The following is a 14,924-nucleotide window of genomic DNA, read 5'->3' on the forward strand; positions in this document are numbered from 1 at the left end:
TGCCCTGAGTGTCCCAAGCCCCTGCTTGCCAGAAGCTGGGAGTGGACGACAGGAGATGGATCAATTGCTCATTGCCCTGTTCTGTTCATTCCCTCTGAAGCACCTGGCCCTGGCCACTGTCACAAGTCCGGATTCTGGGCTAGATGGAATCGGTCTGACTCAGTGTGGCTGTTCTTATTGTCTATCCGAGGGGGAGCCGTGATAGTCTGTAGCCACGAAAACAATGAGGAGTCCGGGGGCACCTTCAAGACTAACAGATTTGAATCTCCTAAATCTGTTAGTCTTTAAGGTGCCCCCGGACTCCTCGTTATTCTTATTTTCTGCTGTTCTCATGTGGGATAATGGATACAAGCAGCAAAAGTCACAGGGCTCTTGCTACTCTATACGGCTCCTTTCCCTGATTAGCCCATGTTCAGACATCAGCCTCCACTTGAGTTCCCAGGGGACTGTGTGACCCCCAAGGAGCTGCTGCAAGGATACAGTATAAATACTCTCCCGTGCCTGGCAGTCTGGGGCGTATACTCCAGGCAGGCTGGGTCCAGAGGCTTTTTTCCTCCATGGTGAAGATTTTCGTCATGTCCACCCTGGTGAGTCAGCTGCAGTTGAGAGAAGGGGGTTGATTACTTGACAACCTCTTTTTTGAGTTTTATGGGGAGAAATGAGTCCAATAAAGCTTAAAAAATGTTTATAATTAGGACACTTTTTTAAAATTGATTTCACCATTTAGCAGGAGATAATTTAGGTACCTAACTGTCATCTCTGCTTTTGAAATTTTGCCTCTTACTTGTTAGTCGGCTCTGGACGATTTTCCTCCTGGACAGATGAGATCAAACGCACCACAGTCAGCAAAGCCCCTCGTCGCGCTGAGACAGAACGTCAGGCAGCTGGGGAAGGGGCAGGGTGGATATTTTAGAGGATTTTAAAGCCTGAGATCTCCTCAGCTCTGCGTGAGAGTTCATTGTCCCTGGGCTCTATCATAAGAGGAGGGATTTGCCCCATTGCCTCTGGCCAATGTTCCTCTTCCTCTGGGGGTGGGGGACGTGCAGGAGCTGGGTGGCTCTGCGATGCACCGGGACATTGCAGGAATGTCAAATCTCATCAAGATCTTCTCACTAATCCCTCGCTAAACCCCAGCCTGGCACCTCTGCCATCTGGCCTGACTTGGTTTCCTCAGTCCTTAACGAGAACATTTCAGCATATTTCACGCACAGACACACATGCACACAGACAGACACTCACACACAGACACACTCACACGCAATATCTCTCTCTCACACGTACACACACACAGAAAGACACATATACACTCACCACAGAGACACACAGACACACAGACAGATACATTCACACAAACACACAGACAGACAGACACACACAGAGACACACACACTCACATGGAGACACACATACTCACACACACACACACTCACACAGACAGGCACACAAACAATCTCACACCCAGAAACACAAACACAAATGCGCACACACACACACACACATACACTCACAGAGACAGACACTCACACAGACACACGCACACACGATGTCTCTCTTTCTCACATACACACACATAGAAAGACACATACACTCACCACAAAGACAGACACATTGACACAAACAGACACACACAGAGAGACACACGCAGACACACACACACAGACACATACACTCAAACACAGACACACACATTTCTCTCTCTCTCACACACACACACACACACACAGACAAAGACACACATACACTCACCACAGAGGCAGACAGACACAGACACACAGAGATACATTCACACAAACACACAGACAGACAGTCACACACTCACACACAAACACACTCACACAGACATGCACACACACAATCTCACACCCAGACACACACACACGGTTGCAGGTCGGTTTTTCCTCGGCACAGCTCAGCCCCGCCTGTGCCGCCCGCCCCAGGCTCCAGCGGGATGGAAGCTAGCACGGGCTGGGCTCCATGAGAAGGGGAATCGCCCCCCTGGCTTGCAGCAGAGACGTAGCCTTAGGGACAAATCCTGCCCAGGTTTAGAGGCTGCCCCGCCCTACTGAGCTCCACAGCATTGCACAGCCGCTGTGTAGGGCAGGACGGGGGCCAGCCTGCAGCCTGTGAGTTCTCGTAGCTGGGGCCTGTCCCTTTAATCATTTGCCAAGCGCTGATGTGCACCTGCAGCTGCAGAATCATATTAACATTCATGGGCAAGAATAAATCTGTCCTTTCCCCGCCTTCAAAGAGGCTAAGAGGGCTGGCGAGCGTATGGCGTAATGCAGAGCACAGTTAAACGCAGGCCCCGATTCTGCTTTTAGCGACATCCCTGTCCGAGGCGGGAAGACCCACCGTCCAGCTGGGAGGCAGGGCGCAGACGCACTGAGGGGACATGGGGCTTGCCACACTTCGCACTGTGCCAGAGTCAGAGCCGGCGGGCAGGTCTCCAGCCTTCCCGCTGCTGTATGGGGGAGGGCGGCAGGGGAGTGACGGGTGGTGGAGAGGAGCCAGGTGCATCACTCCAGGCTGGCAGAGCTTCAGAGATTAAAGGCCAGAAGGGACCACTCTGATCAACTGCATCGCACAGGCCAGAGGCCTGCCCTGAATTCATTCCTGTGTGAACTAGAGCCGTCTCAGCTGCCAGTGCTGGGGCATTCACAGCTGCCCTTGCGAAGGGCTCATTTCCCTTGCTGTTAACAACGTGCACCTTACTTCTACTCGGAATGTGACTAGCGGGGGGGGGGCAAATCCATCAACCTCCTCCCTGAGGAACGTTGCTGAGCTGTGGGAGCAGAATCTCTAGGTTCCCTCTAACGAGCTCGGGCTGGAAATGAATTCTTGGAGCCTGGCTCTTCAGGCTTGATTCAGAATAACTCCACATTGATTTCACTGGGGAGAACAGCCCCAGGCTTGCAGGACTGGGCCCTTGTGCATTGGGATTCTGCAAGTCAATGCTGAACTGCATGTCCCTTCCCGGTCACCTGGTCTCGAGGTAACTCTCAGGTTCATTTTGCATTTACACAGGGGGTTGGAGCTGACCAGAACAGCGACTGCTCATCATGGTGGATTTCAATAGCACCAGCTTCCATCCTGCCACATTCCAACTGACCGGGTTCCCAGGCCAGGAAGCTGCTCGCCACTGGATCTCGATCCCTTTCTGGGTGGTCTACATCACCGCCATGGTAGGGAATTGCACTGTTCTCTGCATTATCTGGGCAGACCGGCGTCTCCACCAGCCCATGTATTTGTTCCTTTGCATGTTGTCGCTCAATGACCTCGGTATGTCTCTGTCGACCCTGCCCACGGTGCTCAGCATCTTCTGCTTCGATGTCACAGACGTCGCGTTCGACGCCTGCCTGGCCCAGATGTTTTTCATTCACTCCTTTTCCTTCATGGAGTCGGGATTTTACTGGCCATGTCATTCGATCGCTTTGTCGCCATCTGCGACCCGCTGCGCTACGCGGCCATCTTGACCAACCCCAGGACTGTGAGGATCGGGCTGGCCCTTGTGATTAAAAGTACCAGCATGCTCCTCCCTTTCCCCTTTCTGATTAAACGGCTGCCGATCTGCAAAGGCAATGTCCTCTCCCACGCATACTGCTTGCACCCAGACATGATGAGACTGGCGTGTGCGGACACAACCGTCAATAACATCTACGGATTGTTTGCCATTCTCTTCACTTATGGCTTAGACTCAGTGTTCATCATCCTATCTTATGTTAAGATTCTAAGGACTGTTTTTAATATTGCATCCCATGAACAGCGCCTCACGGCCCTAAACACCTGCGCCTCGCACATCTGCGCTGTCCTACTCTTTTATGTCCCAATAATTGCAGTCTCCGTTATGCACAGGTTTGGAGGAAATGCCCCTCGAGTTGTCCATATTCTTATGTCCTATGCCTACCTCTTTGTCCCCCCTGTGTTAAACCCAATTGTTTACAGCGTGAAGACAAAGGAGATTCGCAAGGGGATCTCCCGAATATTCGCCAGAGACCTACTCTGAATGGGAGTTGTGTTGGATATGGTTTTGTTGGACAAGTTTTGAATAGCTTGTTGACTGAACATCGTATCTTCTCAAAGGACATTCAAACCTCTCCAACGATAAAATACTAGAACAATTCAAACTGTATATAGGCAGATGCCTGCAAAGATTCTGTTATCTCCTCTTATGTGAGGATCCTCAAAGTAGGGGTTGGGACCCCTCAGATGGTCATGGGGCTATTACAGGGGGGTCGCAAGCTGTCAGCCTCCACCCCAAACCCCAGTTTGCCTCCAGCATTTATAATGGTTTTAAATATGTAAAAAACATGTTTTTAATATATAAAGGGGGGCTGCACGCAGAGGCTTGCTGTGTGAAAGGGGTCACCAGTACTAAACATAAGAACGGCCGTTCGGGGTCAGACCAAAGGTCCATCTAGCCCAGTGTCCTGTCTACCGACAGTGGCCAATGCCAAGTGCCCCAGAGGGAGTGAACCTAACAGGCAATGATCAAGTGATCTCTCTCCTGCCATCCATCTCCCCCCTCTGACAAACAAATCGAGTCTAGGGACACCATTCCTTACCCAGCCTGGCTAACAGCCATTAATGGACTTAACCACCATGATAAGAAAACAAACAAAACAAAAGTTTGAGAACAACAGTATGATGTTTTTAAATTACAGTCTCAGATGTTAAAGTCAATCAAAGTCAATCAGTCTTTTGAGGCAGGGACTGTGGCTTCCAGCGGGGTTGAGCATTTCCCGGAAGTTCCTGGGTGTGACCTGAATACAAAATGTAAAACAGGGAGAAGGAAACACACCTCTCAGATCTATAAATTTCTGGTGTAAATCGAGCCAAGTTCTGCAGCAGGTGCCGCCTGTCTGTCCTGTTTGCAATGGGGGCCAGCACTATCTCAAATCAGTAGATTAACAGTAGTTGTCACTGGGAGGAGGCCACACACTTTTTTGCATATGCAAATCGAACAACTTGCACATACCTGGGGCTCCAGGTGTCCTTCTGTTGCACCCCACAAGCTCAATATGTGCCACCCCCTATTTAAGGGAACTCATGCAAATCCCCGACCCCCACATTCTCAGTTCTCTTCTCTCAGTCTCTCAGAGAAGTCTTCCAAAGGGGCGACATTTGAAAGTGCTTTGGACGGCCCGAGCTGAGACAGGGGGCAGTTGTTATGCTGGGAGGTGTGTATTGCTCCCATCAAACACTGCTTTGGTCTAGAGTCAATTCCTGAGGTGGCTGAAGCAGCTGGTTCTACTAACCAGAAGCCAAGGACTCCTCCTTGTGTTCCCCTATTCCCCTTTCCCGCTTTGCTGATTGCCACCAACATCCACAGGGCTGCACCCGCTGATGGCTAGAACATTCCCTGAAATTTGGGAATTGATCGGTTGCAGCATTCAAATGTCATCGCGTTACAGACAGACAAATAAACAGAGACCTGGCATTGGTTTGCATCTGTGACCACACTTCGCTTGGCTATGTATATTCAAGGACAGATAAACAGCTTTGAGGAATGAGAAGATGGACAGAAATACTTTGCAATACAACGGGCCCATGACATAAATTGTATTTGTCGTCCCTACTCTCCACGGTGTCCATTTCTGTTCCTTCAGTGTCCCGAGCCTCTGTTTGCCAGAAGCTGGGAATGGGCCACAGGGGATGGATCACTTGGTGATTCCCTGTTCTGTTCATTCCCTGGGGGGCACCTGGCATTGTCCACTGTTGGAAGACAGGAGACTGGGCTGGATGGAACTGGTCTGATTCAGTATGGCTGGGCCTATGCAGTCACTGTTGAAGTTGCTATTGCTGGGACTGAGGAACTGGCAAGTGCAGTGGGAAGGTGAGGACAGCGCTGCCGAGTGGTGATGCAGTTTGCTGGGGAAAGGCTATTCACTAGAGCGGGTGGGACATTGCTCATGGGACCGTTTCCCGTCTGAAAATGCCATTTCCAGAAATAAAAACGGTCCACAGGACGGTGTCCATTTTGATGATATTTCCAACGGAGACGTGTCAAAATGAATCATTTCGACTTTCTTGTTTCATTTAATGTCAAGCTTTTTTGTTTAAATGAGGTAAAAACATTCCAGGTTGACATTCCTGGGTTTATTAATGCAAAGGGGACGTTTCACCTGCTCGAGGCGAGAGCCTCCTCCCCTCCTGTTGGCGCACAATTTGGGCGAGTTACGTGCTTCATCTGGTTAGACCAGTGCACCGGGGCTCTCAGGCGGAACAGAGAATCCTCTTCCTAGTGGCCTGGCTGGTGGGTCTGGTTCATGTGCTCAGGGTCGAAAAGGTCACCGGATTTGGGAAAGGGAAGGGATTTCCCCCTGGTGAAACTGGACAGAACTTGCTAGTTTTTTACCTTCTTCTGCAGCCTGGGATGTGGGTCACCTGCTGGGATCACCGGGGCATGTCTCACCTGATTTATCCCCTGCCGCTGCAGGGGCCTCCGGCATTGGGGGCCCCTCGGTCCTTCCTGTTCTCTGCCTGCCGCCTGAAATGCTTTGCTCTAAATAAAGTTTGGCGGCTCAGTAGAGAGGTACCTGGGTGAGGTTCTCTGGCCTGTGCCATGCAGAAGTTCAGGTCTACATCTATGAAACTATGAAACATCCTCAGGGACTTACATTTATTTACTCAAATTAATATATAGTGTCTCGGAGTTAAGAAAACCCAGCCCATCCCCAAAGAGCACCCCCCGTTCCGATTCGCATTGACCTGCTGTCAGTGGAAGCTATTGCAGAGCAAGGACTGCAGAATCCAGACCCAAGCAAATAGCTGATAAGGTCAGAACATTCATTGTGCACTTCATGCTGAGTAACCCCCGGTTCGTTGGCATCCTGCATCCCCACCAAGAAGTAGCGCGGGAGCTCCAAGCCCTCCTCCAGCTGCTGCACAGCCCAGACATGCCGTTAGTGATGGCAAACCCGAGAGCCACCAAGGCTCTGTTCCAGATTCAGCAGGGTTTCCAGACCCTGGGGCTGGAAGTGCTGAGGTTCGCCCGAGGCAGCGCTCCTGGCTCAGGGGCAGCGGGACGCCCGGCAGATGGCGGATCAGTAACCGGGACTGGTTCTGAGCCATGTGAGAATGCAAGCCCAGCCCCAGGATCAGCCGAGTCGGGGTGCCAGCCCTGTAACGTTGAGCAAATCACCCAGGGTCTTGCTCAAGCAAGGCCCCCGCGTCCCCAGACTCCAGAAACCCAATTCCAGCAGCAGCTGGAGCAGCTCTACGTAATGGGTTTCCTGAAGCATGAAGCCAACGCACAAGCTCTGAGAGCAGCTGGAGGACATGTCAACACTGCGATTGACAAAGTTCTGGGGTAGTGGGGTCCCCCAGGGGTCTGTATTGGGAGCACTAGTATTCAACAGATTCATAAATGATCTGGGAAGAAGGGTAAAATAGTGATATGGCAAAGTTTGAAGATGATACAAAATTACTCAAGATAGTTAAGTCCAAAGCTGACTATGAAGACTTACAAAGGGATTTCTCAAAACTGGGTGACTGGGCAACACAATGGCAGATGAAATTCATTGTTGATAAACATCCCCTCAATGTGCGGCGACAGTCAAAAAAGAGAACAGAATGTTGGGAACCATCAGGAAAGGGATAAATATCAGACAGAAAATATCATATTGCCTCTCTATAGATCCTGGCACACTCACACCTTGAATGCTGCCTGCAGTTCCGGTCGCCTCCTCTCAAAAAAGATATATAAGAATTGTAAAAGGTACAAAGAAGGGCAACAAAACTGATGAGGGGTATGAAACAGCTTCCGTATTAGGAGAGACTAAAAGGACTGGGACTTTTCAGCCTAGAAAAGAGAGGAGTAAGGGGGATATGACAGAGGTCTATAAAATCATGACTGGTGTGGGGAAAGTAAATACGGAAGTGTTATTTACTCCTTCTCATAACACACAGAACAGGGTGACCCAATTCAATTAATAGGCAGCAGGTTTAAAAAAAGCATAAGGAAGTACTTCTTCCACAATGTACAACCTGTGGAACTCATTGCCAGGGGATGTTGTGAAGGCCAAAGCTATAAGAGGGCTCTAAAAACCATTAGATACATTCATGGAGGATAAGTCCGTCAATGGCTATTAGCCAGGATGGGCAGGGACGCAAAACCATGCTCTGAGTGTCCCAAGCCCCTGCTTGCCAGAAGCTGGGAGTGGACGACAGGAGATGGATCAATTGCTCATTGCCCTGTTCTGTTCTTTCCCTCTGAAGCACCTGGGCTCTGGCCACTGTCACAAGTGAGGATTCTGGGCTAGATGTGTTAGCAGAGTCAGGATGAGATCTACCCTGACATCTGGTGGTACATTATGAGGAGTGGGCAAAGGAATTTTAGGAATGTGCATTTGCATTGGTAAACCCACTCCACTTAGCATAACACACAGCAGCATGGGATGGTTATTGTCACACTGTGGAATCCCCAATTTCTTTGTTATTGGGGCAGGAAGGAAAAAAAGGGGCTGTTACCTTAATTATGTGAATGAGGAACTATGAGACTGCTTTATGACAGAAATGACTCAACCTACATTAAATAGTACTTGCTAGACAAGGGACAGGGGTTCCAAAACCCAGTGAAGGGAGAGAGGCTGGGGACTGGTGTGTGGGCCCCTTTTGAGGGCCTGGAACACCAATTGCACTTCCTCCTCTCTCCACTGTTAAAGAGCAGATCTAATTTTGAATCCTTTAGGAGTCCATCTAGAGGTTGCTGACCTGAATTCACGTTGGGCCAAGGTGGCACTGGGGCTCCTCTACTACAAGTTGAAGCCACTAAGCGCTGAAATCACTAAAAGAGCTAAGCTTACTAAGCTGAGATCACTGAGTGCTGGGTTAAGTAGTGGGAGAGCCTGAAGATCTATCACCAAGCAGCTGGCAGAGCGGAGCAGTCTGCAGCACATTGGCGCAGCCCGTGGAACAGTGAGCAGTGTGGAGCGGTTCGTGTGGACGGCTGATGCGGTTCACGGGTTGGCTGGAGGAGCGGCACAGCTGGTGGAGTGGAGCCAGTCATGGTGAAGGCTACAGCAGAACTCCACGGAGAAGCGGGGCAGTCGGCCCTGGCCCACGTTAGGTGTCCCTAGCACCCTGTGTGTGCCCCCCCCCATTTCCACCCAGGCTGGGGGGGTAAAACTCTGCAGATAAACTTTTGAACTCTGGGGTGGCACTGACCGGAGACAGAGACTCTTGGGTTGTTGGACTTTGGGGTTATTGGACTTAAGACCCTAAGGAAAGGACAGTGCCCAATGTACTTGGAGGTGGGTTTTTGCTTATGGTTTGTGTATAGTCCTGTTTGTGGTGTCTCTCCAACGTGATGCTGCATTGTTTCCCTCCTTTATTAAAAGGATTTTGCTACACTCGGACTCTGTGCTTGCGAGTGGGGAAGTATTGCCTCCTAGAGGCGCCCGGGGGGGTGGTAGGTAATTGTCCCAGGTCACTGGGTGGGGGCTCGAGCCGGTTTTGCATTGTGTTATTGAAACAGAACCCCTGGATACTGAACCCGGCCTTTGTTGCTGCCAACTCAGAGGGGCAGAAGGGTTACAGATGGAATCGGTCTGACTCAGTGTGGCTGTTCTTATTGTCTATCCGAGGGGGAGTCGTGATAGTCTGTAGCCACAAAAACAACGAGGAGTATGGGGGCACCTTCAAGAGTAACAGATTTGAATCTGCTAAATCTGTTAGTCTTTAAGGTGCCCCCGGACTCCTCGTTATTCTTATTTTCTGCTGTTCTCATGTAGGATAATGGATACAAGCAGCAAAATTCACAGGGTCTTGCTATTCTATACAGCTCCTTTCCCTGATTAGCCCATGTTCAGACATCAGCCTCCGCTTGAGTTCCCACGGGACTGTGTGACCCCCAAGGAGCTGCTGCAAGGATACAGTATAAATATTCTTCCGTGCCTGGCAGTCTGGGGCGTATACTCCAGGCAGGCTGGGTCCAGAGGCTTTTTTCCTCCATAGTGAAGATTTTCGTCACATCCACCCTGGTGAGTCAGCTGCAGTTGAGAGAAGGGGGTTTATTACCTGACACCCTCTATTTTGAGTTTTATGGGGAGAAATGAGTCCAATAAAGCTTAAAAAAAGTTTATAATCAGGACACATTTAAAATTGATTTCACCATTAAGCAGGAGATAATTTAGGTACCTAACTATCATTGACACAAACAGACACACACATTTCTCTCTCTCTCTCTCACACACACACACACACAGACAGAGAAAGACACACATACACTCACCACAGAGGCGGACAGATACAGACACACAGAGATACATTCACACAAATACACAGACAGACAGTCACACACAGACACACTCACACAGACATGCACACACACAATCTCACACCCAGATACACACACACGGTTGCAGGTCGGTTTTTCCTCGGCACAGCTCAGACCCGCCTGTGCCGCCCACCCCAGGCTCCAGCGGGATGGAAGCTAGCACGGGCTGGGCTCCATGAGAAGGGGAATCGCCCCCCTGGCTTGCAGCAGAGACGTAGCCTTAGGGACAAATCCTGCCCAGGTTTAGAGGCTGCCCCGCCCTACTGAGCTCCACAGCATAGCACAGCCGCTGTGTAGGGCAGGACGGGGGCCAGCCTGCAGCCTGTGAGTTCTCGTAGCTGGGGTCTGTCCCTTTAATCCTTTGCCAAGCGCTGATGTGCACCTGCGGCTGCGGAATCATATTAACATTCATGAGCAAGAATAAATCTGTCCTTTCCCCGCCTTCAAAGAGGCTAAGAGGGCCGGCGAGCGTATGGCGTAATGCAGAGCACAGTTAAACGCAGGTCCCGATTCTGCTTTTAGCAGCATCCCTGTCCGAGGCGGGAAGACCCACCGCCCAGCTGGGAGGCTGGGCGCAGACGCACTGAGGGGACATGGGGCTTGCCACACTTCGCACTGTGCCAGAGTCAGAGCCGGCGGGCAGGTCTCCAGCCTTCCCGCTGCTGTATGGGGGAGGGCGGCAGGGGAGTGACGGGTGGTGGAGAGGAGCCAGGTGCATCACTCCAGGCTGGCAGAGCTTCAGAGATTAAAGGCCAGAAGGGACCACTCTGATCAACTGCATCGCACAGGCCAGAGGCCTGCCCTGAATTCATTCCTGTGTGAACTAGAGCCGTCTCAGCTGCCAGTGCTGGGGAATTCACAGCTGCCCTTGCGAAGGGCTCATTTCCCTTGCTGTTAACAATGTGCACCTTACTTCTACTCTGAATGTGACTAGCCGGGGGGGCAAATCCATCAACTTCCTCCCCGAGGAACATTCTTGAGCTGTGGACAGCAGGACTGTGGGAGCAGAATCTCTTGGTTCCCTCTAATGAGCTTGGTCTGGAAATGAATTCTTGGAGCCTGGCTCTTCAGGCTTGATTCAGAATAACTCCACATTGATTTCACTGGGGAGAACAGCCCCAGGCTTGCAGGACTGGGCCCTTGTGCATTGGGATTCTGCAAGTCAATGCTGAACTGCAGGTCCCTTCCCGGTCACCTGGTCTCGAGGTAACTCTCAGGTTCATTTTGCATTTACACAGGGGGTTGGAGCTGACCAGAACAGCGACTGCTCATCATGGTGGATTTCAATAGCACCAGCTTCCATCCTGCCACATTCCAACTGACCGGGTTCCCAGGCCAGGAAGCTGCTCGCCACTGGATCTCGATCCCTTTCTGGGTGGTCTACATCACCGCCATGGTAGGGAATTGCACTGTTCTCTGCATTATCTGGGCAGACCGGCGTCTCCACCAGCCCATGTATTTGTTCCTTTGCATGTTGTCAGTCAATGACCTCGGTATGTCTCTGTCAACCCTGCCCACGGTGCTCAGCATCTTCTGCTTCGATGTCACAGACGTCGCGTTCGACGCCTGCCTGGCCCAGATGTTTTTCATTCACTCCTTTTCCTTCATGGAGTCGGGGATTTTACTGGCCATGTCATTCGATCGCTTTGTCGCCATCTGTGACCCGCTGCGCTATGCGGCCATCTTGACCAACCCCAGGATTGTGAGGATCGGGCTGGCCCTTGTGATTAAAAGTACCAGCATGACCTTCCCTTTCCCCTTTCTGATTAAACGGCTGCCGATCTGCAAAGGCAATGTCCTCTCCCACGCGTACTGCTTGCACCCAGACATGATGAGACTGGCGTGTGCGGACACAACCGTCAATAACATCTATGGATTGTTTGCCATTCTCTTCACTTATGGCTTAGACTCAGTGTTCATCATCCTATCTTATGTCAAGATTCTAAGGACAGTTTTTAATATTGCATCCCATGAACAGCGCCTCACGGCCCTAAACACCTGTGCCTCGCACATCTGTGCTGTCCTACTCTTTTATATCCCAATAATTGCAATCTCTGTTATCCACAGGTTTGGGGGAAATGCCCCTCGTCTTGTGCATATTCTTACGTCCTATGCCTACCTCTTTGTCCCCCCTGTGTTAAACCCATTTGTTTACAGCATGAAGACAAAGGAGATTCGCAAGGGGATCTCCCGAATATTCGCCAGAGACCTACTCTGAATGGGAGTTGTGTCGGATATGGTTTAGTTGGACAAGTTTTGAATAGCTTGCTGACTGAACATCGTATCTTCTCAGAGGACATTCAAACCTCTCCAACGATAAAATACTAGAACAATTCAAACTGTGCATAGGCAGTTGCCTGCAAAAGATTCTGTTATCTCCTCTTGTGTCAGGGGTTCTCAAACTGGGGGTTGGGACCCCTCAGATGGTCATGGGGCTATTACAGGGGGGTCGCAAGCTGTCAGCCTCCACCCCAAACCCCAGTTTGCCTCCAGCATTTATAATGGTTTTAAATATGTAAAAAACACATTTTTAATATATAAAGGGGGGCTGCACGCAGAGGCTTGCTGTGTGAAAGGGGTCACCAGTACTAAACATAAGAACGGCCGTTCGGGGTCAGACCAAAGGTCCATCTAGCCCAGTGTCCTGTCTACTGACAGTGGCCAATGCCAAGTGCCCCAGAGGGAGTGAACCTAACAGGCAATGATCAAGTGATTTCTCTCCTGCCATCCATCTCCATCCTCTGACGAACAGAGTCTAGGGACACCATTCCTTACCCAGCCTGGCTAACAGCAATTAATGGACTTAACCACCATGATAAGAAAACAAACAAAACAAAAGTTTGAGAACAACAGTCTGATGTTTTTAAATTACAGTCTCAGATGTTAAAGTCAATCAAAGTCAATCAGTCTTTTGGGGCAGGGACTGTGGCTTCCACTGGGGTTGAGCATTGCCCGGAACTTCCTGGGTGTGACCTGAATACAAAATGTAAAACAGGGAGAAGGAAACACACCTCTCAGATCTATAAATTTCTGGTGTAAATCGAGCCAAGTTCTGCAGCAGGTGCCGCCTGTCTGTCCTGTTTGTGATGGGGGCCAGCACTATCTCAAAGCAGTAGATTAACAGTAGTTGTCACTGGGAGGAGGCCACACACTTTTTTGCATATGCAAATCGAGCAACTTGCACGCACCAGGAACTCCAGGTGTCCTTCTGTTGCACCCTAGAAGCTCACTATGTGCCACCCCCTATTTAAGGGAATTCATGCAAATCCCCTGACCCAACTCCCCCCATCACACCACTCCCCTCCCCCCTGCATTCTCAGATCTCTTCTCTCTGTCTCTCAGAGAAGTCTTCCAAAGGGGCGACATTTGAAAGTGCTTTGGACGGCCCGAGCTGAGACGGGGGGCAGTTGTTATGCTGGGAGGTGTGTATTGCTCCCATCAAACACTGCTTTGAGTCAATTCCTGAGGTGGCTGAAGCTGCTGGTTCTACTAACCAGATGCCAAGGACTCCTCCTTGTGTTCCCCTTTTCCCCTTTCCTGCTTTGCTGATTGTCACCAACATCCACAGGGCTGCACCCGCTGATGACTAGAACATTCCCTGAAATTTGGGAATTGATCGGCTGCAGCATTCAAACGTCATCGCGTTACAGACAGACAAATAAACAGAGACCTGGCATTGGTTTGCATTTGTGATCGCACTTCACTTGGCTATGTATATTCAATAACAGATAAACAGCTTTGAGGAATGAGAAGATGGACAGAAATACTTTGCAATACAACGGGCCCATGACATAAATTGTATTTGTCGTCCCTCTTCTCCACGGTGTCCATTTCTGTTCCTTCAGTGTCCCGAGCCTCTGTTTGCCAGAAGCTGGGAATGGGCCACAGGGGATGGATCACTTGGTGATTCCCTGTTCTGTTCATTGCCTGGGGGGCACCTGGCTCTGGCCACTGTCTGAAGACAGGAGACTGGGCTGGATGGAACTGGTCTGATTCAGTATGGCTGGTCCTATGCAGGCACTGTTAAAGTTGCCATTGCTGGGACTGAGGAACTGGCAAGAGCAGTGGGAAGGCGAGGACAGCGCTGCCGAGTGGTGATGCAGTTTGCAGGAAAGGCTATCCACTAGAGCGGGTGGGACATTGCTTATGGGACCGTTTCCCGTCTGAAAATGCCATTTCCAGAACCAAAACGGTCCACAGGACGGTGTCCATTTTGATGACATTTCCAATAGAGATGTGTCAAAATGAATCATTTCGACTTTCTTGTTTCTTTTAATGTCAAGCTTTTTTGTTTAAATGAGGTAAAAACACTCCAGGTTGAGTTTCATTTTTTTTCCATTTCATTTGGACTGTTCTGTTCTATGAATATATCATATGATTTAGTCATTCTAATACTTTACAGCAGGGGTCGGCAGCCTTTCAGCAGCGGTGTGCCGAGTCTTCATGTACACACTCTAATTAAAGGCTTTGCATGCCGGTAATACATGTTAACATTTTTTAGAAGGTCTCTCTATAAGTCTATAATATATAACCGAACTACTGTTATATGTAAAGTGAACAAGGTTTTCAGAATGTTTCAGAAGCTTCATTTAAAATTAAATTAAAATGCAGATCTTATTAGTTTAGTGTGATCCTTGCCCTTGCCTTT

General features: G+C 50.0%; 2 protein-coding genes and 1 pseudogene across 2 annotated transcripts; all 3 read left to right on the top strand.

The window, feature by feature from the left end:
* The first annotated feature begins 3,059 nt into the window (after positions 1–3,059).
* On the top strand, positions 3,060–4,003 carry LOC120386140 (annotated as a pseudogene).
* Positions 4,004–6,798: 2,795 nt separating this feature from the next.
* Positions 6,799–7,806, top strand: LOC120381170 (ubiquilin-1-like). Its single transcript, XM_039499333.1, has one exon. It carries the CDS (start codon positions 6,801–6,803, stop codon positions 7,311–7,313), a length of 513 nt encoding a protein of 170 aa, XP_039355267.1. The 5' UTR covers positions 6,799–6,800; the 3' UTR covers positions 7,314–7,806.
* A 3,743-nt stretch (positions 7,807–11,549) lies between these two features.
* On the top strand, positions 11,550–12,494 carry LOC120386157 (olfactory receptor 51I1-like). The gene has a single exon (XM_039505107.1). The coding sequence runs from the start codon at positions 11,550–11,552 to the stop codon at positions 12,492–12,494; it is 945 nt and encodes a 314-aa protein (XP_039361041.1).
* The last annotated feature ends 2,430 nt before the right edge of the window (positions 12,495–14,924 follow it).

The sequence above is a fragment of the Mauremys reevesii genome, linkage group 1 (assembly GCF_016161935.1).
Source record: "Mauremys reevesii isolate NIE-2019 linkage group 1, ASM1616193v1, whole genome shotgun sequence".
NCBI classification, from domain to species: Eukaryota; Metazoa; Chordata; order Testudines; family Geoemydidae; genus Mauremys; species Mauremys reevesii.